Source organism: Acanthopagrus latus, chromosome 23 (assembly GCF_904848185.1).
Source record: "Acanthopagrus latus isolate v.2019 chromosome 23, fAcaLat1.1, whole genome shotgun sequence".
In the NCBI taxonomy this organism is placed as follows: domain Eukaryota; kingdom Metazoa; phylum Chordata; class Actinopteri; order Spariformes; family Sparidae; genus Acanthopagrus; species Acanthopagrus latus.
The window spans coordinates 21,256,758-21,280,400 of NC_051061.1; the positions used below are offsets into that span (position 1 = coordinate 21,256,758).

At 44.3% G+C, this 23,643-nt stretch overlaps 1 protein-coding gene across 4 annotated transcripts in view; it reads left to right on the forward strand.

The window, feature by feature from the left end:
• LOC119013477 (potassium channel subfamily T member 2) overlaps positions 1-23,643 on the forward strand; it is a 41,738-nt gene that overhangs the window by 15,091 nt on the left and 3,004 nt on the right. The window contains exons 5-28 of one of the 4 annotated variants that reach the window (XM_037088036.1): positions 529-577; positions 975-1,034; positions 1,763-1,837; positions 2,681-2,764; positions 3,145-3,239; positions 3,916-4,096; positions 7,714-7,878; positions 9,426-9,562; positions 10,272-10,335; positions 11,150-11,258; positions 15,842-15,950; positions 16,109-16,165; positions 17,738-17,890; positions 17,976-18,229; positions 18,664-18,988; positions 19,062-19,167; positions 19,606-19,778; positions 20,201-20,272; positions 20,353-20,487; positions 21,112-21,223; positions 22,073-22,174; positions 22,294-22,377; positions 22,458-22,586; positions 23,131-23,476. In XM_037088036.1, coding sequence (XP_036943931.1) covers positions 529-577; positions 975-1,034; positions 1,763-1,837; positions 2,681-2,764; positions 3,145-3,239; positions 3,916-4,096; positions 7,714-7,878; positions 9,426-9,562; positions 10,272-10,335; positions 11,150-11,258; positions 15,842-15,950; positions 16,109-16,165; positions 17,738-17,890; positions 17,976-18,229; positions 18,664-18,988; positions 19,062-19,167; positions 19,606-19,778; positions 20,201-20,272; positions 20,353-20,487; positions 21,112-21,223; positions 22,073-22,174; positions 22,294-22,377; positions 22,458-22,586; positions 23,131-23,476 — 3,176 coding nt within the window. The other 3 variants (XM_037088037.1, XM_037088038.1, XM_037088039.1) reach the window with 3 other exon arrangements.

The following is a 23,643-nucleotide window of genomic DNA, read 5'->3' on the forward strand; positions in this document are numbered from 1 at the left end:
CCTGAGGCTACACCATGTCTCCTGCTCAGGGACCTATTGATCTAATTGGTGGCTGGTGACACTGGCTAAGCTCTGGCTCCACATGAATAAGGAGCCTGACAGAGTGAGCTCAGGAAAGGGATGGGCCGCCTCCTGCTCCAGGCAGCAGACTGGTAGGAGCAAATGAGAGTGCTGGCAGGCAAGCAGCCATGATAAGCCCCAGGGTGTCTTTGTAAAAAGAAGAAGAGAAAAAAAAACAGCCTTTCTCTCACAATAGAGCTGTAAATTTCCATTGATTGTATGAATATTACCTTTTTCCTACAATATGAGCACATTAACAACCGTGCACGCCGCTGCTGTTCAGTTGTAAACAGCATAATTCAATGTTATTGAGCGTCATGAGCTTTGTTCGTGTCAGGCGTGCCATTGTGTTTGGCAGCAAAGAATTTTAACATTTTGTCCGTTTTCTCAGTCTGTTTTTTTTTGTCTTTTAATTTGCCACATCTCTCTCTGCTGCTCTTTCCTTTTTTTTTGTCCTCCACACTGTAGGAAACTGATCATCTGGGTGGATAGACCTCTACCGCTGTGGGCACTGCAGGTCAGATCGATCAGCACGCTCTTGTGTAAACAAGGCCTCAGTCTGTTCACACACATGTCTGCACATCACTTTTTTATCAGCGTTTGATTTTTTTACGTCACATGATTTGAGAGCCTTAATACATGAAATCAGTTCATTGTTTCCTGACATTACAGTATGATTACACATGCATATATGTACACAAACAGACACTGGACTGTGTCTTCCTTCACTTAAACCTGTTCCCTCTGAAGCTCAATCATCAGCACGCCTACTGATTCCACCCACGCTCTTCTCTTCCATCTCTGCGACTCCTAATTTCTCTCTGCTCCGACTGTCTTGACTCCTCTATGTTGTCTGCTCTCCCTTTGTCTGCATTTCTAAATTTCTCAATAACTCTGCCTCCCTCTCTCTGCAGGTGCTTGTGGCTTTCATCAGCTTTTCAGAAACGATGTTGCTCGTGTACCTCAGCTACAAGGTGCGTTAGGTACTCTTTGACCCCAGCAGACAATCAGAAGCCTTTCGTGATGTCTGTGGCTATGTGTGGTGTGTGGTGTGTGTGTGTGTGTGTGTGTGTGTGTGTGTGTGTGTGTGTGTGTGTGTGTGTGTGTGTGTGTGTGTGTGCGTGCATTTAATACTTGAAGGTAGTGTTTGACTACTTCACACTCCTGCTAAACTGAAGTTTTCCTTTCTCCTCTTGCATTTGGAGCGCACCTCAAGCACCAGCCTGTTACTGACACATCAGAAAAACTTTAGTGCCGGCCCCTGTGTTGCTGTAGTCGGGGGGGTGATCCATCAACGGGTTGACTTGCCTTTGATGTACTTGACACTATAAGCCTATAAAGGACTCCCTCTGCAGATTGTTCTGGAGGCTAGAGGCCTTAGCATTTAGAGTTGACTGATTCCTGTGGACATACCCTGTGCCTGTCCACCTACACTAGCCAGATTCAGGTCAGCCATATGTAGGTGGCAGACACATAGAAAAAAAAAACACTGGCTGACATCTTAATTGAATGGTAAATAATGCTGCACTCAAAGGGCACAATGGAGCTGTTTAACCCGAACACATCCTGATCTATTCCATGGTGCACAAGCTACTCAATTTGTCGTTTTCCGTTCTCCACAATCATGCCCGTTATGTGGTAATCCCTTAAGGTCACCATGACAGTGGAGTTCCCTGACCCTGTGTGTGGTTTCTGTTTCCAGGGCAACGTCTGGGAGCAAGTATTACGTGTCCCCTTCATTCTGGAGATGATCAGCGCCGTTCCCTTCATGATCACTGTGAGTGGAAAGATATGGGGAAGAGGATGTTTTAGAATATAAAAATACATTTATTTCATCTATTAGTCTGTTTATCATATTATTTATAAACAGAAGTCAGAAATAGACATTTTATGAATTATTCAACATCATAGTTACGGACGTTATAGTGGATAAATGTTCTGACCTGATGGCAAAATGCAAACCGGCAGTCGACCAGGACAACACGCAATCCGGAGCAATTTCGTGGGCACATTTATTTTGATACATTATCAGACCGGATTTATCCCGCCCACGTAAGATTCAAAGGAATAAGACACAGCGAGGACTCTAACAAAATTAGTCCAGTGATGGACTTGAACCAGAATACAAGTGAACAAATGTGAAGTTTGCTCTCAACATCTCAGCTGTGTGTTTTATATCACGAGTGCGACGAGACGAGAAGGCACAAAATACAGAAATCAGAAGAGCCCAGAAGAGTCTCTCTTAAAATGTCTTTCATGTACGCATTTATCTTTTACTTGTGTACTATGTAGTTAAATGTAGTGTTATTTAGGATAACCTCTAAAAATCATCATGGAAATGTGTTTATTTACTGTATAATACATTTAGATACATGATAGCTGAATGTCAAGCCTGCATATTTTTGTAGGTAGTTGTCATGTAGGCTTACTGAGCACGTGCAGTCCCATCCTCCCTTCATGAACATGTTTAATACTGTAATGCATAAAGGATATCACAACATGCACATGCTCACACAAGCCTCTGTCTTTGCAAGAGATCCTGTGACTGTATAAAACATATTTTAAAAAAAAGGTGAAAAGACATTCAGCCAAGCAGACTGAAGCTTTCTCCTCTTGACAGGTGATTTTGCCCTCCTTCAAAAACCTCTTCATCCCTGTATTTCTCAACTGCTGGCTGGCCAAACACGCTTTGGAGAACATGATAGTGAGTGAAGGACCGTCTCCTTATCCAATTTTCCCATTAGGTTCATCTGAACATCTCTGTTGTTTTGTTGGCATGCACTTGTCCCTCTGTGTGTTTCTGCGATTTCAGCTCACCAGCCTTTTCTGCCATGAAGGTAAATCAGTCACTAAACATGTAAACGTGAGTTTTCAGGATTGTTATTGAAGCTTCTTAAATTCGCAGCCTCCATCTGAGCTTCGACATGCAGCTAACAATCCTCGCTTCTCCCTTTTTTAGTGCGTTTTTATATGTCATCCATCTTTTTTATTGTCTTTTTCCTACTAATCCTCAACCGCATTCTATCTTCCTCAACAATGCAGCACTTACTGTACCTGAACTCACATGTGTCTGTCTCTCTGCAGAATGATCTTCACAGGGCAATACAGAGGACGCACTCAGCCATGTTTAACCAGGTGGTGATACTCATCAGCACGCTGGTCTGTCTCATGTTCACATGGTGGGTATTCTCGCTGCTGACACTGAAATGAGAGGCTGGCAAACCAGGAAAGAAAAGGTGGAAAAGAGAGGCAGGATGTTACAAGCGTCACAGACGTGGAAAGGGTCAGGAAAGGAGCTGAAAAACCAAGCAGCTGTGTGAATCATGCTGAAGAAATTAGACGGGAGAGTAAAAATTGCTGCTCTCGGATCTAGGAGAGAGAAAAGACAGAGAGCAGAGAGGTAATTGGTAACTGTAAGCTTGAGATAGTGCTCTGAAATGACAACTGGCGATTCCTTAAAGTGCAGTGGAGGATGTGTCAGCTTCCTGCGTATCTGGTGTGAAAGCTTGAGCTAATCCAGAAGATCCTACACACAGCATGAATTAAGCTCTCTGACCATTTCAGGGTTGACATTTGCCTGTTGACTCAATTATCCCTTAAAGAACATAATAAACGCAGTGTGCAGTCACACACCTATATATATATATAAATACATAATATTGTCCCACATATGCACTCAAGCATGAATCTCTCCATCCCCTCACACACACAGTCAGACTTACATACAGCTCTCTATGTGAAATGTCCCTCACAAGCACCTGTAATTCACCCAACATATGAAGTCTTGTTTTTTCCGCGCTGATCGCGTCCTCTTCTTGTGATCTCCATGTTTCCCATAATGTCGACCCCCATCAGCATCTGCGGTATCCAACACCTCGAGCGAGCGGGCAACAATCTGACCCTGTTCGACTCGCTCTACTTCTGCGTGGTCACCTTCTCCACGGTGGGCTTTGGAGACGTAACCCCCCAAATCTGGCCTTCGCAGCTCCTGGTGGTCATCATGATCTTTGTGGCGCTCATTGTGCTTCCCATCCAGGTGAGAAACAGTAGCGCTAACCTGTAGGACGATCACAGAAGGCGAATTAAACAAGCGATAGAGTTAGTTTTTGGTCAACCATTACTGCAGACTACCTCCGTACTGTATCCCCTGTCTTCAGATTGGCCAAAGTCGGTCACAGTCCAGTGTCCAGTGTTGTAATGCAGCTCGCTGTATAGCTGACTGTGCTAACTAGATAACAGCCACTAGCCACAGCTAAAGATAGCTACATCAAAGAGTATAGTGAACAGCAGTCAGCAGTTCCCCTTTGATATGTAGGTACTGCACTTTTAAAAGTGAGTTTTAAAAAGCCCTCATTGATTTCTAAGTCAAGAAGCTCTGAAGGGAAAAATCCATCTCAGCTGCCTCATCTTTTATTTTCAATTTAACCAACCAGGCTCTGCCAGGCTGTCTGCCAATATATATGAAGGTACAATGGTCTCAAATAAAATGAGCAGATGTGCCTTTGAAGACAGAAACAAGATCTTCCAATCATCACTGAAATTAATTTATGGGATAGCTTTTCAATTTGCAAAAAAAACAATTTTGTTTTCTTTATATGCTCATTACGGTTTTCTCTCATAAGTCTTGTGTTTCCCCCTTGCACACTTATCCATGTGATGACTCACTGCATCCTACGTACTTTTACAACACTATTTTTATTCAGAGAACAGCGAGCCTGTCTTCCTTACTCGCTCAATTCCCCAAATCCCTCTCCTGTCATTTATCATCTCCACGGAGGGATCTTCATTCTCACACACACACACACACACACACACACACACACACACACACACACACACACACACACACACACAAACATTGGTCATATGACAAACTTGTCAGTTTGTATCCTCATGGTTGCTCCTCGTCTTTGTGCAAACCTTGTGTCCCGGAGGTAACTCGCTTACATGAGTGTCCCAAAAGATGCAAAAGTGCTAATGGGAGGAATTTCCTCTGTGTGTGTGTGTGTGTGTGTGTGTGTGTGTGTGTGTGTGTGTGTGTGTGTGTGTGTGTGTGTGTGTGTGTGTGTGTGTGTGTGTGTGTGTGTGTGCGTGTGTGTGCACTGTACCAGCTGTCAGAGGAGGGCCTCTCTGGGCAGGAAATGACACTCACACACGACTTATAAACAAGTCACAAATGATTTAGTTTACTGACATCCTTGTGTCGCTGTAAATTGGATTTCTTTTGTAATGACGCGACTCGTCTTTGATTGCCTTTTCTCTTTTTATCTCGTCACATAAGCAGTAGGTGTAGGGCGGCATCCTACACACGCGTGATCAACAGGCTATTGAACACGCTCTCTCTGTTTTTGTCTTTCCCATCAGCTGTGGCTGGGCGTTGGCAAATATCTGCACAGAAAAAATAAATAAATAATTCACAAAAACAAAAGCCTGAATATAATTTCGCTGAATTCACACGACTCGTAAAGAAATGCCGACCTCTGCTTCAGCAACATGGATGTCATGTCATCCTCCCCACTCCCTCTCCCCATCTTTCATCCATAAATACCCCTTGACATTTAGAAACTGGCCCCCCTTAGCCCTAACCCAAACCCCACCCAGTGTGTCTGTGAGTCTGTCTGCCCGACTCTGGTCCTGCCATCGGGATCTAGCTTCTGTCATTCTCTTATTGCTGCCTCTATTTGTTTTCCTGCAGGAAATTTGCCACTTTACGAGTCATTTTGTCATTTTTTTTTTTTAGCTTTAAATGGATATTGATTTGAAAATAAGCTAAGAAGCCAACAATTTAGGTAATTTTTTTTCTTGTTTGCAGTTCATTTTCACCACTTTGGAGACTTTCCAAACCAAAAATAAAAGCTTGTTTGTTACATCACAAATCTACCAAAGTAGGTGCCATACACATGAATAAAACACTGTGGCCTGATGATTTTTTTCCAGCGTTAACAAGCAGATGTTGTCTCAGCTCAAAGTTGCTGCAAAATGATTAACCTCCCGGAGAAAAACAGCACACAAGTGAACAGTGTGTGTTGAACGCTGTTGATGCGGCTGAGGTTTATGCTTAGTAACAGTGTCAGCTGTTCATTATGAGCTGTGGATCTCCATCACAGCCGGCAGTGCAGGTTCAATACATTAGTTCATTACCTGTTTAGTGTCGGCTTCCTGTTGCTTAAATCAAGAACATTCTTGGGGGGAAAAAAAGTCACTTGAAATTGAGTGAATGTTTCGCCACTGTGCATGAAAAAGATAGTTTGGATTTTGGGGATACTGCGCTATTCCTGCTTTCACAGGGTGAGACAAAGTTGCATCATAATGGGTCTTTCTGGTACAGTTAAAACGGCCGAGGAGATTCAGAGTGAGAGGAGAGAGGGATCCTTTTCTGCCTTCAGTGATAATGAGGTCGACGGGTGTACAGAGAGCTCACAGGAGGTGAATGATGAGGTGCTTCACAACAGCTAGAGCGGATTACTTCTGTTTTAATTGGTATTTTATTATTGATCTGGAGCTTCAAAAATGATTGGCAAGCCATGGTTATTTGCTTTCTGTCAGAGACACTGTCGTGTCTATAAATCAGTAAATATAAAGCTATAGCCAGCAGCCAGTCAGCTTAGCTTAGCATAAAGAGGGAAACTGACTCTGTCCACAGGTAACAAGGTCATTTCTACACTTAGATTAGAAATTAGATCTTACGTGTTATATAATGAGCAGACAGATTTTTATTTGATGTCCTTCACTTCTTTTAGTCTTTATGCCAAGGTAAGCTAACTGGCTGCTGGGAGTAGTTTCATACTTAGCATGCATACAGGAGAGCTGCTTTAAGATCAGATATCTTTTGAGGTTTTTCAAGGTAGTATCACAGCAAGTTGTGAAAATTGTAATCCAATATAATTGACAGGATTCTGGTAGTGTTTTTCAGGACGACGTTGTTTTGTGCCTGCAGCATGTTTCTTTGAGTGAATAAAACCCTGCAGATGTGATCCGGAGGAGTTCAGGGTGGACAGCAGGCATAAAAAACCTGTCAAACCCGAATCTTGGATCCACATCTAGTCTGTGGGTTTAGGCAATAGAAGCACTTAAGTTGAGGCGAGGAAACAATATTTTTATTTTGTCAAACTCTCACAAAGTTATCTCTAAGATTCACTTGGCTAAGATGAGGGAAAGATCCAGTTCATAAGAGATCGGTCTGTGAAATATTGACCAAATTTAATCATTTGGATTTGTGTAAATTAACCTGAATCTTCGATAATAACCTTTTTGCTGTCTGTGCCCTAATTAGTACATTTTACATTCTGTTGCGGTAAATGATGTTTTGAATAAGTTTAAATCGTGTGTTCGCTGTAAATTATCTGGGTATTATTCAGTAAGTCAGTTTTCTAAATCCCACAATCCATCCATCATGCACAGACTTTTTCTAATGTTTCTTAGTCCGACTGTTGTTTCCGTAAACGGCCTTCCACTATTGATCTCTCCTATCGTGTTCCACTCAACCACCTCCCTTTCTTAATTCCCCTAAACCGTCTCTCTAATCAAACGGAAACACTATACAGTACGAGGCATTGTTTTTGTTTCATATTCCACCTGGCCGCTCTCTTGTATTCCAGCTAGCTTAATCCAGTTTCCATCTGTTGAATGTGGTTTGTGTCATCCTGAATGCAGTTCGAGCAGCTGGCCTTTCTGTGGATGGAGCGGCAGAAGTCTGGCGGGAACTACAGCCGCTACAGGGCGCAGACGGAGAAACACGTGGTGCTGTGCGTCAGCTGCCTCAAGATCGACCTCCTTATGGACTTCCTCAATGAGTTCTTCGCCCACCCCCGACTACAGGTCTCTCCAAGTGGTTTCAAGTAGGACAAAAGGGTGCTGGGGGGGGGGGGTCTCCAGTTTGTGGGTGTTTGTTGTCTGTAATCCTCTTCAGGAGCCCGAGCAGCTGAGGTTAAAGAAGAGGATTAATTCAGCATTAGCACGGATTGAACTGCTGTCTTATTCATATTTGAGCAGATGTGTGTGTGTTTGCTTGAGGGTGCATCCATGTTTGTGCATCCCAGTAATGAAGCCTTTCAGATGAGTCTCGCAGCATCTTCAGAACCACACCACACGTCCAGTTCCCCCTCAGTTTATTTAGCAAAATATCATGACCCGGGGGCGGCTGTAGGTCAGCGGGTAGAGCAGGTCGACTAGTGATCGGAAGGTCACTGGTTCAAATCCCAGCTCCGGGCATGTCGAAGCATGTCGAAGTGTCCTTGAGCGAGATACTGAACCCCACATTGCTCATCAGTGAGGGCCCTGCGATGAGCTGGCGATTTGTCCAGGGAGTACCCTGCCCTCGCCCTGAGACAAGGCTGGGATTGGCTCCAGCAGCAACACCCCGCGACACCATGGACGTGATCATGACCCGAAAAATGGGAATCTCCACGTGTACGTTGCAGAGTCGTTGCCTGTGTGTTGAAGTGCATTTTCCTTTATTCTATTCTAATTTCGGTAATTTGGGTTATGACTGATCCGTTATAGTAATCTGGGTCACATGGATTCAAAACACTTGTTTACTCAACAGCGTTTTTATTTGGACGAAATAAAAATGAATGTAACACCTCGAACCATAATGGTTCCTTCCATGGTAGAGGACTGGGCCGACATCTCTCATGACACCGGGCTACATCTCAATGTCATTAAACAACATCTTGTGTTTTCTTTGTTTTTTGACTCAAGACCCCCAGCTGCAGAAATGACATACTGTGCATTTAATTACCTCCGAGCCTATTGATTGTATCAGCTACCAACAGGCCACAACATTTCCCCAAATGCATCGATTGCAGACACCAACAAAAGAAATCATTGCAGGCCAAACATGAAGCCCAGTGAGCTCAACACGCTAGCTGCAGTGGCTTTGTTTGTCCTCATGGTTTCTGGCCAGTCCTCTCCTCGGGCGCAGCTTTCACTTCTGTTCGCCAAGCAGATGGATTCAGACAGAAATTAACCTGAAACACTTCAGGGAGGATGATTATCATTCTTTGTCAATCACAGTCTCAACAAAAAAAGTTGCTCTGTGCTGTCCTCTGTGCGGTGCACCACTCTCAAGAGGCCACTTCTCTACTGCCACCTCTGTAACATCTGCCTTCTGGCAAGCTCGTATTATGAAACACCCTCTTTTAAAGACTGGCAACCAATCAAAACTTAATTATACATTTTGACAGCGATACTAAAAACAAATTTCCTGTCTGCATACCAAGCAATGCCTCACGGTCAAATGATTTCAGATTGAATGTAGTCAGTGAGATATTTCCTCTAGTTTCAGCAGATTTCTTGCTGATGTCTCGCTTGACTGCCCTTCAGCCGAAAAAACAAATTGTGTGTTCATGTTTGTGTGTGTGTAGGACTACTATGTGGTGATCCTTTGCCCGGCAGAGATGGATGTCCAGGTTAGGAGGGTCCTTCATGTGCCCCTGTGGGCCCAGAGAGTCATCTACCTTCAGGGTTCAGCCCTCAAAGACCAAGACCTGATGAGGGCCAAGTGAGTCACAATAAACAACCACAGAGTCTCGCTTTAAAGCATTTATTTGATTTTATAGATGTATTAAATTATGCAGGCACACTTTGGGTTATTGATGTGACACAACAGATAAACGGATGTCATGTTATTTCCCTGAAAGACTGATTGCGGTCCAAAAATGCGGATATCGAGCATTATAGATGTTTGATTTATATATCGGTGCGTCCCTGCTATCTATCAGATTTGTCTCCACAAAAAATAAAACTCAGAGCTCAGAGCAGAGCTGAGACACGAAACACAGGAATAAGTCTGGAGCTCATAATTAATACCTGCAGCACCTACGGCCTTGAAGTAAGTGCTGTAATTGCGGTTTGAGTCGTATTGCTGTTTTTATGTTTACCCCCCGGCTTCTGATATTAGCAGCAGCACCTCAGGCTGGCTCTGTCGCAGGGAGGGAACAGGAGCAGGAGCCTGTATGTTTAATCTCCCTGTCTCCTCGCCTCCTACTATCTCATCCATAAACGGCGTGGGCTTGAAAGACACATTGGTTTGTTTGTTGTTCTATTGTCCTGCCTTTTTTTTTCTCTTTTGTCCTCCCTCAATAACATGACAACACCCTCCTTCCTGTGTCTTCTCTCCTCTTCGCTTCCTGATTCTCTCTCTCTCTCTCTCTCTTTATTTGTCTCTCTCCCCTGCTCCCATGACCACGTGCTCCACTAACTGCCTGCAGGATGGACGACGCCGAGGCCTGCTTCATCCTCAGTAACCGGTTTGAAGTGGACCGTATCGCTGCCGTACGTTCCCCCGTCTGCTTCCCCCATGACCCCTGCAGAACGTCCACATTAAGACTTCCTGCCTGACACTCATAGTCACAGATTTATGTTTTTTTTTTTGGTTTTTTTTTGCATATTTCCTGTTATTAGCTTTGAACACCGCCTTAAAAGAAAATCAGTGACGCAACATGAAAGTGGATTTACATCACTTCATTGGAAATTCAGGGATGGTATTATACAGTCGTGCATACCACCAGAATATGGTCCCATGTGGGACACTGAAACAGTCCGCGCCTGCCTCTCTATCGGCTGTGTCGTTATGATATTTAGTCCAGACTTTCATCCCACCGTCTTGTCTTGATCCCCTGACTTTTTATCTAGCAGCCACATGTGTTTGATAATGTAGATATTTAGTGATAGTTTTCAACAATTATCACATGGATTGCCTTTTCATCTGGTTCAGACGTACATGTTCCACTGCAGGATAAGCTGTAGCCGCTTTGGCCTTGTCTTGTTTGTTCTTTGACTGACTTTTCGACGACTCTGTCAGGCTTGCTTTTAGTCACTTCAGTCTCGATGGCTGTGTGCTCTGTGTAGCCTCCAATACTTCTCTGTATAGGGATGTCAGAAGTGCACTACTCTGAAACGTTGTGAGAGCCGTTCAATTGCTCCATGCAGTCAGTGGTTTAAGAGGATTATTAGAGTGGAGCTACAATCTGATGCTGCTAATAATGGGTTTCCACATTTTTCTCTCTGTCGCACTTTTCCGCTCTCTCTCCCTCTCCCTCGCTCTCCTTGTTTACACACTGTCCAACACCGTCTCCAATTTTCTCAGGATCATCAGACCATCCTCCGAGCCTGGGCAGTGAAAGACTTTGCTCCGAATTGCCCCCTCTACGTCCAGATTCTCAAGCCCGAGAACAAGTTCCACGTCAAATTTGCAGGTGGGCAGGGAGTGTGAAATCAAATACTCTGGCTGTGACTTGAGGTGTCAGCTTGAAGGTGTGTTTCTCCGTCTCGTTCCGATGCAACTACTGTTATTTAATCGTGTCAGGATGCAGGAAATAATGGGATGACACCTACTAAAAAATTCATTCTCCTGGCCCAGTTTGACAGGGGGGTTTTGCTCAGTGTGTGTGTTGTCACCTGACGTCTTGCCCAGCATTGTAAAAGATGGGTTAGGGAGGATAGGTAAGCATTTTTACTTCGCTGCTGCAGGGTTGCATTGCAGTGTCATGAGCTGTCCTTCCTGTCCTTTTTTTGTTTTTTAAAGTGCAGGTCATCAGCTGTCAAGACTCATTTTCTACCCGAGTGTTTCTACTAAATTCATAAGCCTGAAAAATCTGCGTGCCTGTGCAGCAGCAAAGCTCTCCCACTCCTGAAGAAGTGCTGGACAGATTGGCTCTGCTTGGCTGTAAGCCTTTTTGAGGGTTTCTGTGAGTTTTTGCATTGCCTGCTGGAGAGAGTCCCTTCTTCTCCTGTTCAACAGAAGATGCCAGTCAATCATCTACGAGTGAAAGAAGAGGACCCAAACTCTTTCTCACCCTTTCCTCTCTCTAACACATCTCTCTGCCTACAGCCCTGGAGGACGTCAAACTCAATTCTAGCTTGCCGCCCTCATCCCAGCTGTCTCTATCAATGATTAATGTTGTACTTTGCCACCTTCGCAAAGAAAATCCCCTTCTTTTGATGAGTTCTGCTGTTGTGCTAACCTTGTAGACGTGCTCTCCCCGCAGGCAAACCTTCATTGTCCCCGCAGCGCTGTTTAAACACCTTTAAGCACAGCCAGACCGAAGCCTTTGTTATAAGTGGAGCAGGAACTGTGAGGTAGAAAGATAATTTCATGTTCACCCATGACAACAACCGTTCTCTATTATCAGTGAGCTCTGTGTGGCCAAAACTCCCGCTTCTGTTCAGACAGCCAGACAGCCATTTAAACATGCATGTGATTGGCTTTGATGTATTATATTACACTGACGTAGTGCCGGCCGTCTACACATATTCTACACATTTATTTTAAAATAAGATACAGTTTCTCATGAAATAACTAACAGCCATTCAATGTTGAGTAAGAAATTCTCTGTTGGGTTATAGTGAGAAGTCAAGCAAACCTTTATATTGCTCATGATTTTATTCCACTACAGTTTCAGGACAGTAATTCAGTATTTTTACACAGTAAAGTGCACATATACTTAGAGGTTTTAAACTCCAGTACACCTGCTAATGAATCGCTGACTGACTTCCTTCCTCTGCCAGTGTACCAATTAGATCAACCAGCTAATGCACCAGGAAATCCAGTAGGGCTTGAAGATAGTATTTTGACATAGTAACACAGTCAAACTCTGTAATTATAACATCATGTCACGCTTTATAGACTAATTTCTTGAAAGAAGTGGCTGTTGAATGGTTGATCAATTTGTTTGTCAGAGAAATAACTCGTGTCTCTGTCACAATTTGTTTTTGTAGTTTTGTAGTTTTTGTCTGCTTCATGTGGTAAAGATCAGACCCACTTCCTGTCGATGCTCTGTGCAGTTGTAATTCTACAGGACATCCACCCTGAAGGGAACGGGTGCTCAGGGTGCCGAGCAGGAATGACAAAGGGACAGTTTTCCCTGTTACATGCCATCAAAATGACTGTAGAGCTGTTTTTCTAACGTAAAACACTCACATAATGTTGCTTTAAACACGTAAAACCCATAAGTTCTGCCAACTATGATGTCCCTCCTGATCCTGCAGTCGCTATAGGTGGACTCAGAGAGCACATCAGTATACGTTACACAGGCATTACTGTGCAGACACCATGTTTTGACACCACTTGGAGAATAGTCACTAAGTGCTAGTGTGGGAGGCATTAATGAGCAAGATACGAGATTTAATTTGATCCGCAGGAATAGCTTAATAACAGCCCAGCGTTCATTAAGAAAGATCTGTCGGTATGATGCTGCAGCAGGGCAGGAAAACCCTGAAGCGTCTGAGTAACACAACATGATTTGGAGCAGCGTGTCAATTGATTTTTCTTCCTAGTTTATGTTTTGAACGACAATAGCCAGTCGCCCCCTTGAGCTCGGCTCATTGTGGCCGCACGCTGTTGCTGTTCTGACTCATTCCAGCTAGAATGGCCTACTGATTTAATTAGCTCAACCGGGGGACCTGTGGTCAGGTTGTAATTGCAATCTTGCAGAGGGTGCAAATAACCACATCGGCTCACACACACACACACACACACACACACACACACACACATACGCACATTTCTGAGATGGATACAAAAAAAGTAGATCTTCTAAGTGAGGGCGACTGTGTGTGTGTGTGTGTGTGTGTGTACGCTGAGTTTGCCGAGGTTGGTAATTGGTTTCTCTCCTAGTCTGAGTCCAGGCACCTAAAGGATACAGAGCTGGATGGAAGGCTGTGATGAATGGGAAGCAGACATGTAAGAACATGTGAACTGAAGGGATCACAGTGGTGAGGAGAGGTTTAAGAAGGACACTGGAAATTGGATATTGGAAAAGAAAAGACTCAATTTAGTGTGTGACCACAGTGTCTGTGGATTGGGAGTTAGGAATGTAAGACATAGAGAGAGACGGTGTGTGTGTGTGTGTGTGTGTGTGTGTGTGTGTGTGTGTGTGTGACTGTAACAGTAATGATTACTGTTGCTCCACAGATTCACCATCAGTGTTTTTCGTCTTTTCCTCCGCAGGCTTTAGATGCCTGTTGCTCGCTAAAAGCTTCAGCTTCAAACAAATTTCTCAGGCTGAACAGCAAGAGGCTAGTCGGTGTGTTTGTGTGAGCTGCATTATGATGTCCTGTTCTGAGCCAAGAGAACATCGGCACCACAACTAGACCCACAATCAGCATTTTTGATTGTCATGTCTCTCACCTGCTCAGCTTCAGACACGCGCAGATGTGACTGATTTATTAAAAACTGCATTTACATCTCCGCTGGCCTCCTGTTCCTCAGACCGGCGGCTGATTGAGTCTGATACTTCATGTCAGGCTCTGACGTTCGTCACCAATTATTTTCTAATACTAAGCACGAGTCGTGCTCTCTCGGACCTCGCTCCACGTTGTCGGTTAACAAGAAAGCTCTAATACGCCTGCTCGCTCATCACTGAAGATAATGCAATCAACAATTGCACAGCAGGGGAAATGGTCGCTCCCTGGGCCCGAGTCATTGATTGGTTTACTACAGACATTAATCGCTCTGTTGGTTTTTCCTTTCAAAGAGGGAGGCTGTGCGGCAACAGGTAAACGAGGACTCTCATCTGTGTTTGCTCAGTTTGGGCCAGTTGGGCTGCATTAAGTGTTTGATGGTGTGTGTGTGTGTGTGTGTGAGTGAAAGGTGGTTTAATAAGGCTGTCGCTGAATCACTGGGTCGCTGCTCGGTCTTCCCATCATCCCCAAAATCTGAGCGGTGGGCCACAGCCGTGACACACAATTGATCCCACGGGAGTAAAGGGAGGACGTGTGTCTACGCGTGGCCAAGAGGATGATGGAGGATCCGACGCGGCTGTCTGTTTGACTCATTTGTGTTAGACAAACATCAAGCGACAACATGAAAGAGGGACACAATTTATAGTGTGTGTGCTCGTGTCTTTGGATCGTAAGCTGCAGTCGCTGACAGTGTTTGCAGGAGCCACAGAGCACACAACAGGTTTTTTTTTTATAGAGAATAATTCATCAGTAGAAGGTTGTTGTTAACCTTTCAGAGGATTTTCCCCAGAAAAACATGTTTTTGTTTATTTATTTTTTTTAATGTTTCTGTCCTGATTTTTGAGCTAGTGCTGAAACATTCAGCCAATTAAGTTAATTAAGTTCAAATGAACCTGACTTGCTGTTTAAGTTGTGTACAGTACAGGGCAAAAATGTCAAACGCTTTCTGGTTCTGGCTTCTCAAATGTAGATTTGCTTCTTTTCTTTTTTTTTTTTACCAGTTTTGATTCAAAATGTTGAGGTTTTAAATTGGCTCAACGTTAAAACTTCCTGGCTACATATTACCAGGGATAATAAGTCAAATCTTTCGTGTCATTTGTCTTTTGTGTCATTTTTCTGTCCCTGAGTTGAGCGGCTCCCTTTAGAGGTCACATACGTCGCTCATTTTCAGGTTTGTACTTCTATTCAGCTGATTAAAAAGCCTAGTCTGCTCCAGCTGTTCAGCTCTCTCGGGCACCATCGGTGTGTTTTTGCATCAGTTCTGTCCTGACGGCTCTCTAAAGGCACAATATCTGAATACGGGCTGCGTTTATTTCTGTGTGGACTGAGCATTTTCATACTTTCACAGCATTTGAATAGCACAGACATCGGAAAATGAGACCTGGAAAAGGATTTAATTCATTTGACCCTTTTATTTTACTTAAATCTGTATTAACGAGCTAAAACCATCAACTTTTTTTTCCACACACTGCATGAGGCCAGGAGAGTCTGAGAGTCACATTTTATATCACTGCAGCATTCATGTGTTCAGATTATAATGTTTTATGAAGTCTAATGTGGGTGTTTGCGTGGCCCGGGTCGTTTCCTCTGTCTGCAGATCATGTGGTGTGTGAAGAAGAGTTTAAGTACGCCATGCTGGCTCTAAACTGTGTGTGCCCTGGCACCTCGACACTCATCACTCTATTGATTCACTCCTCCAGAGGACAGTGAGTTCACTTGCTCTCTTTTATCCCTTTCCCACTTTATTTTTTTTTTGATTGTCCGTAGTTTGGTCTTACAGTCTTGACAGTTAAATATACGGTGGTTCGGTGAACAGAGGTGAGCTGCTTCTTTTCTCCTCACTGTCACTCAACTCATTTTACAGAACGGCGCCCCAGGAGCCTTTCAAGCAACGTGTCGGCGCCTTTCAAGCCCTCAACAGGTAGGACGCATCGCACCCAATCTGTATTCACACAGGTGTTCCATGTGTTGAATGTTCACTCAAAATGTTGGTGAGCTTCCACCGTTTACATGCCGTGTGAGTCGATGAGATTTTAACAAATCGCTTGTTTTCCAAATTGTGCTTAAGAGGATTAATTTAACCTATGATGTTCAAATTGTCAGCTTGTTTTAAGGGCTTGACAGATCTGGATTCAGATACCCAGAAATCGCCAGATGTGAACACAGCAGGCTGCAGACAGCATGTCAGATGTGTGAAGCTGCGAAGGCAAAAGATTCAATATGGATGAGTCTTGTGTGGCGGTTCAGTCACAGTTTTAGTTATATGCTGATCCTAGATCATTATCATTCAATTTGCTGATTATTTGCACAATGAAGTGATTAATCGTTAAGTCAGTAAATTGTCAGAAAAGTGACATCTTCACATTTATTTTTTCATCTTTTTTTCCAGCGAGCAGTCCAAAACACAAAGGATTCATTTAGGAATGTTACACTTTTTCTCTCGCTTTAAACAGAAATTAAATGATCCAGTAATTGACTAATTATTGCAGCTCTAAAGAAGTGTGTCACTGAAAGCAACAAAATGTAAACGTCCTGGAGAAAGATCGTTGATTATCGAGTCTCATCCCAAAGTCGTCAAACACAGATGCTTTGAGATGGCGGCTCGGGTCGGACGGCAGCCCAGAGCCTCAGTGACAATGCGGGGGTGACACTCCAAGGAATTAAATTTAATGCCGGAGTGACCAGCACCAGTTGTTTGATGTACAAGATCCCAGTTGCTTAGTTACTTCTTGTGTTCATCATGACAAAAATAATGCTACTTCGATATAATTGTATTTGTTTTTGTTGTTGTTATTGTGCTTAAAGAGTTGACAGTCGACGGCCTCTGAAAAACACGACTATTTATTTTCCAGATCTCTTCGGGTTACACCTTGGCATTTATCCACGCAAATCCAACTAGACAAGAGCCAAATCCAAGTTATTAAAGATTGTTTCAATTACGGTTGAACATAAGTGTTATGTGTCAGAGAAGTACAACACTGTAACTTGTGTCTAAGTTCAACATTCATGTGTTTTGTAAGTATGCTTCTATATCTGGACTTGATGTCATTTGGTTTATTGGCCGCGACAATGCTACATAACTAGAATTTGTCCTCCTCCTTCTTCCCTGCCGTGCACTTGTAAACTGCAAAGTCGCTATAACACTTGTTTATATAATGGCTTCTTTGTCGCAGGCCACCCACATTCACGCTGCCCCCACACACCCTTGCTTCCTGTTATCACCTCTTTAGCCTTCGCAGCTAAAGCCATATTCCCCCGAGAAGAATGTCGTCCACTTAACTGTGGATGTGTACATCTGGTGCCTATTGTCCAAAAACACCCTGTGATTGAAGTATTGATCAGCTCCACTGGCAGATGTAAGACGTCACATCTGCAGCCTTGAATGTAAAATCTCCTGACGTGGCCCCGGCGCTGAGCTTGATGGTTTGTGTTGCATGATTTAAAGGTCAGTCTTTCCCCCACGTGGCCAATCAATCCTCTTTTTCGTTTTCAGGGAGGGCGGCGCGTGTTCAGCGGACCAATGGCACCGAACCTACCGCCGCTGCTCTGCCAACGAGGTGCATCACATCCGCCTGGATGAAAGCAAATTCTTTGGGGAATACCAGGGCAAGAGTTTCACCTTTGCCTCCTTTCATGCTCACAAAAAGTAAGTCATAAGGTTAAAAAGCCGAGACATGTGAGCACAAACCAACCTGCACGGTTCGGAGCTGACCTTGTCTCCTCGCCTGCAGGTATGGAGTATGTCTGATCGGAGTACGCAGACTGGACACCACCAACATCCTGCTGAACCCTGGTCCCTGCCACATCATGGGGGCCTCTGACACGTGCTTTTACATCAACATCTCCAAAGAGGAGAACTCAGCTTTTGTCCGGGGTCAGAGGGAGCCATCATGGGGCGGCACGGGAGGAAATGCCAGGGGAGTGCACCAAACCATCTACCACGGACTCACTCGCCTGCCAGTCCACAGTATCATCGCCAGCATGGGTCGGTCAAATGGGCACGGCACAAAGACTGTGTAACATTTACACACTGACCTTCTGTTTGCAGTTGTCTATGTTGGTCAAACATGCAAGGCTGTCGTTAAACCGTCTCAGACAGCAGCACAGTCGCAGCTGTCAAAAATATTCAGTTCTCACATTTTGAAACCTATCGGGGTGATTAAAAATATTCATAGCTTTCCCACTGAATTATCATGTATCTGATAATAAGTCACACTTGATAAGAGCAACTGCCAAATGAACAGAAATGTCAGATATTGTGGTTTTACAAACACACCACCTGGTGGACAATGATGAAACTGTCCATCTCACCACAGTACACACTCTCAGGGATCTGTGCAAACACATCACGTATAGGGTTTGAACTTTTACCATCATCTCTGCTTCAATAGTCACTGTGGCTGTCTGTGTATGTTCCAGGCACGGTGGCCATCGACCTGCAGGACTCCAGCGACAGCAGTCCAGAAGGCCAGGACGCTGGGAGCACCGGGCTGGGCAGCGGAAGGGGAAGCAGGAGCAGCTCTAGGACGGAGATGGGTGGTGCTAACACTTTGGCTCTGCCTGCCATGGGAGACTCAGCTGAGGAGCGGCGGCACAGCATCGCCCCCGTCCTGGAGCTGGTGGACGGTGTGAACAACCCCACCTTTGACCTGCTGGGAGACCAGTCAGAGGATGAGGTCGGGGAGGAGGGCAAGGAGGACAGTGACAAGGACGAGAGCGCCCACTGGTGGGGGCGACACTGCGAGTAAGTGATGAAGATGGTGTTTGTGTTTCTGTTGTGTGTGTTGTTCAGAGATAACTGTTGCTTTGTGCTACAGGTGGGTGAAGGGATACCCGCTGAACTCTCCATACATCGGCAGCTCACCTACGCTGTGCCACCTTCTTCAAGAAAAGATGCCTTTCTGCTGCCTGCGCATGGACAAGGTATGTGACTTCAATAGACCGCTGCTCATTCTTGGCAACTATACTGATATTATATCATTATCATGATTGTTGAATCCTGATGATGCATAATTGTTGTCTTTTCCTGGTTTTCTAGGCTGCATTACAACTAAGTGATGTAATTATTTGTACCCACGTAGTCATTATACTGTATCTACTGACTGACTGATTTCAAATCAAAGGTCTCATTGTTGGGTTTTAAAAAAGATTGAGATTAATTGTGTTTTACAATCAGGGTTTCGGAGGGTATTAGATTTGTTGAGTCATGTTGACTCAGGATGAATTGATTGTGGTGAATTTCCATCATCAGAATAATTGTGAAATTGGATAATCGTGAATGTCGTCTTTGGTTATATCGGTTACCTTACTGCTTGACTGCTTTTCACCCGAGGCTGCGTGGTCACTCTGCTCCTCTCCCAGGCTTGTCACCACACCCTTTTTGAGGATGCCCGGTCCTACGGCTTCAAGAACAAATTGATCATCGTGTCGGCGGAGAGCGCGGGGAACGGTCTGTACAACTTCATCGTGCCTCTGCGGGCCTATTACCGACCCAGGAAGGAGCTCAACCCCATCGTGCTGCTGCTGGAGAGCGTGTAAGGATACGGTACATCTATGTGGCCTCAAACAGAAACAGGTTATCTGTTAGCGTTTAATGCGGTTTCTCCTTGAATAGAAAACCGAGCTATTTAAAGTCACCGTAAAGATGATTTGTGAGACGCTGAATGCTTTCAGGACAACGCGCTCCACAATCCTGTGTCGTGTTCCGAGGCTGGTACACAAACACAGTCAGCCAAATGAGAGTGGAATCCAATAAAAAGGCAATAAAATGCTGAGTCACTCCTGTGTAGTGCTGTTATTTTCAGCTTTTCTCTGCAGGCAGTGTGTACGGCTGTGTTGTATTTCTCGGGCTGAGCGAGGGGCCTCCGTCTCTGTGGGGACGTTAGCGCTTCATCATGGTACGTATAAACCTCCGCTGGTGGGAATCTCAAGTCTATTTGTGTTTTGATTGGTTCAGACCTGAAGCAGACTTCCTGGAGGCAATCTGTTGGTTCCCCATGGTGTTCTACACAGTGGGCTCCATCGACAAGTAAGACAGCCCAAAGACCGATTTCATTATTTATCGTTATTGCTATCACGCTCACGCTTCTCTATCAATCCTCCTCACAGCCTGGACAGTTTGCTGCGATGCGGAGTGACGTTCGCAAACACCATGGTGGTGGTGGACAAGGAGAGCTCCATGATCGCGGAGGAAGACTACATGGCTGACGCGAAGACCATCGTCAACGTCCAGACCCTCTTCAGGTCTGCTTCGCTCAAACTCTCTATGCAATCTCACACAGTATCTTACATATCAGCACAGAGGTTCATTTTCTGCCCCAAATTACATTTTGATATGTTAGATGCCGAGTCTACCCGTGTTCAGGAGGTACTGGACCAGCTCTCCGTCTAAAAGGCGTCGCTTTAATTTGGATTTAACGAGGGAATGCTCGAGCTGGAAGCTGGTGGCTTCTCACTGCCTACGTTCGATGCAGTCGCCAGTCACGCCCCGTTAACGGCAGCTCTCCTCTCAGTGATCTTAAAGAAATGAGCCGTCTGTATTTTATGGAATTTTCCAGTATGAAAAATGGTGACAGAGCTGCTGCAGTAAAAGTTTTATCAGCAATAAGAATCTCAGTTCCGGTAATAAAAGGCACACAAGGGGAAAAAACATAAAAGATGCACAATCCTGTTCTAATCTACCGCAAGAAAAACATGAGAGATTTAGATCTTCGGTAAATTTGTTAAGATTATGATTTCAGAATTGTGCTAATTGTCTGCATATGCTGTGAAAAACTGTGTTCACGAATGCTAAAACTGTAAAATGAGTGTTTATTTTATTTATCCCCAATATTCTTTCTCTGCCTGTTTGCTTCTTCCCCCCCACAGACTGTTCCCAGCTCTGAGCATCATCACAGAGCTCACCCACCCTGCAAACATGCGCTTTATGCAGTTCAAAGTCAAAGACCATTACTCTCTGGCCCTGTCCAAACTGGAAAAGGTAAAAGCTTCATACCTTCACATCCCACTTTTCTTCTTTCCTTCTTAACTCAGACGTCAGAGGTCATGATGAAAAAACAATGAGAGCGAACACAGCAAACTGTTTGGCATCTTTTATTCAGTATTCTCTCTGTTTTTTGGAAATGAGTTCCCTCTATCACTAATGTTGCTTTGTTTGGATAAAATGCTGCGAGCTGAAAAAAGTCTGTTTTTTTCTCACTAACGCTGCAACATTTCTAACTGATTACAGGCCTGTGGCTTTTTTTAATTGCTGCTCTTCTTATGTGGCGGCTAATGAATTTTCCCCTCTAGGCATCAATAACATTTATCAACAAATCAGTAAAGGGATTTACATTATTATGGAATAATAACAGCCTTTTTTTGAATGTCAGGCAGTGTTGCTTCACAGCAGGAAGGCCCTTTGGTGGATCTGCAGCCTTCGCTTTGTTTGGGTTTTACATGTTTGTGTGTGTGTTTTCTTTGAGATTATCTGGTTTAATCCCATGTCACAGAAGCTGGCAAGTCAGATGCAAAGGGAATTGTGAATTGGCCGTGAGCATGAATATCAGTTTGTGTGTTATATTCTTCAGCCCCTGAATGTTACACTGTCTTAAGCCCAGCGTACGCTCATGTGGGTGCTTGGCTGTGTTAAAAAATACTGTTTTTAAAAAGGTAAAAAAATAAATCTTTCATAGCTGCATGTCTGAGAATGATGCTCACGATCTGTCTGGATTTGAGAAACATCCATCATGTTTTCTCGTCTCTACAAAGACCTGTGTAATCAGGTGTGTGTGTGTGTGTGTGTGTGTGTGTGTGTGTGTGTGTGTGTGTGTGTGTGTTTGATCTGCAGAAGGAAAGGGAGAAGGGGTCCAATCTGGTTTTTATGTTCCGCCTGCCCTTCGCTGCAGGGAAGGTGTTCAGCGTCAGCATGCTGGACACGCTCCTCTACCAGGTATCTCAAACTTCACCCTTCAGACATGAACGCAACAACAAAATACCGTTTGTCAGTGTGGCGAAATGCAGAATCTGACCTATTTCTATCGACCTGTTTGCTGTTGTTTCTCCTGCCAGTCGTTTGTGAAGGACTACATGATCTCCATCACCAGGCTGCTGCTGGGTTTAGACTCCATGCCCGGCTCAGGTTTCCTCTGCGCTGTAAGTAGCTGAACATAATTCGGTTTGTTTCGACTGCCGAGTGGCTTTTGAGGCCAATTATTGTGTTGTTGGTTTTCCAGATGAAAATCACAGAGGACGACCTGTGGATCCGCACCTACGGTAGACTCTACCAGAAACTCTGCTCCTCCAATGGAGACATTCCCATCGGCATCTACCGGACGGAGGCACACAAGCTTCCGGTCTCTGAGGTCGGCTGCGACTGTCACGTGAAGCAAACTCACTTCTTTACACCTTTCATGTCACAGCATGTGATCTATATCACAGCGTTACATACATGTTTCATTTCAAGATTTAGTCAGCACCTGTAAACTGCTATGAAGCTGCGGACAGATATGAAATCCATTAGTTTTGATCTGTTGTTAGTTCTGATTTTGGTTGTGTTGGATAAGAAAGATATTTCATGTGTTGGACTATTCAGTATATGCAACAGACTGTATCTTGTACATTATTCATTTGTAATATGACAAGAATGTATTAATTCAGTTTCATTTGAGGAATTACAGACTGATAAAAAGCTGATTTAATGTAGCAGGATGATTCTCTGTAGGAGGAAATTAAAAGTTTTCATATGGAAGAAGCAGCGAGCATGATTTGACATTTTGAGTTAAAATTAGTAAAATCTTGACGAGCTTCCTCCAAAAGTGCACATGTGAGTCCTAAACCAATTCAAGAACACCTGATATAAGTATATATTTTTAATATATATTGTTCTTTATGAATATTGCGTCACAGTCACAGGTATCCATCACAGTGGAAGACTACGAGGACACCAGAGAGCCCAGAGAGCCGCTGCTGTCCCGGACCAGTGCTCATCGTAACTCCACCTCCTCGGAGCCCGTCTCCACGTCGTCCCACTCCTCAGACCACCCGCTGCTCAGGAGGAAGAGCATGCAGTGGGCACGGAGACTCAGCAGGAAGGGGGGTCGGGGCTCCAGTGCGTCCAAGGGGGGTCCGGGCAGCGCGGCGGAGAGGATCAGCCAGCAGAGGCTGACCCTGTTCAGGCGCTCCGAGAGGCAAGAACTCAACGCTCTGGTGCGAACGAGGATGAAACACTTGGGTCTTTCTCCAACTGGATTCAGTAAGTCTGTGAAAGGATTCTGCTGATAGTTTACCTTAGTTTTGGTGATTGTTTTAACTTTAGTGTCTCTACAGCAACGAAATGAAAGAATTAATGATGTTTTTTTTTCATGGATGAAAAACATTTTTTCACTCAGCTTGACATGTGAAATGTAATTAGTTTATTAG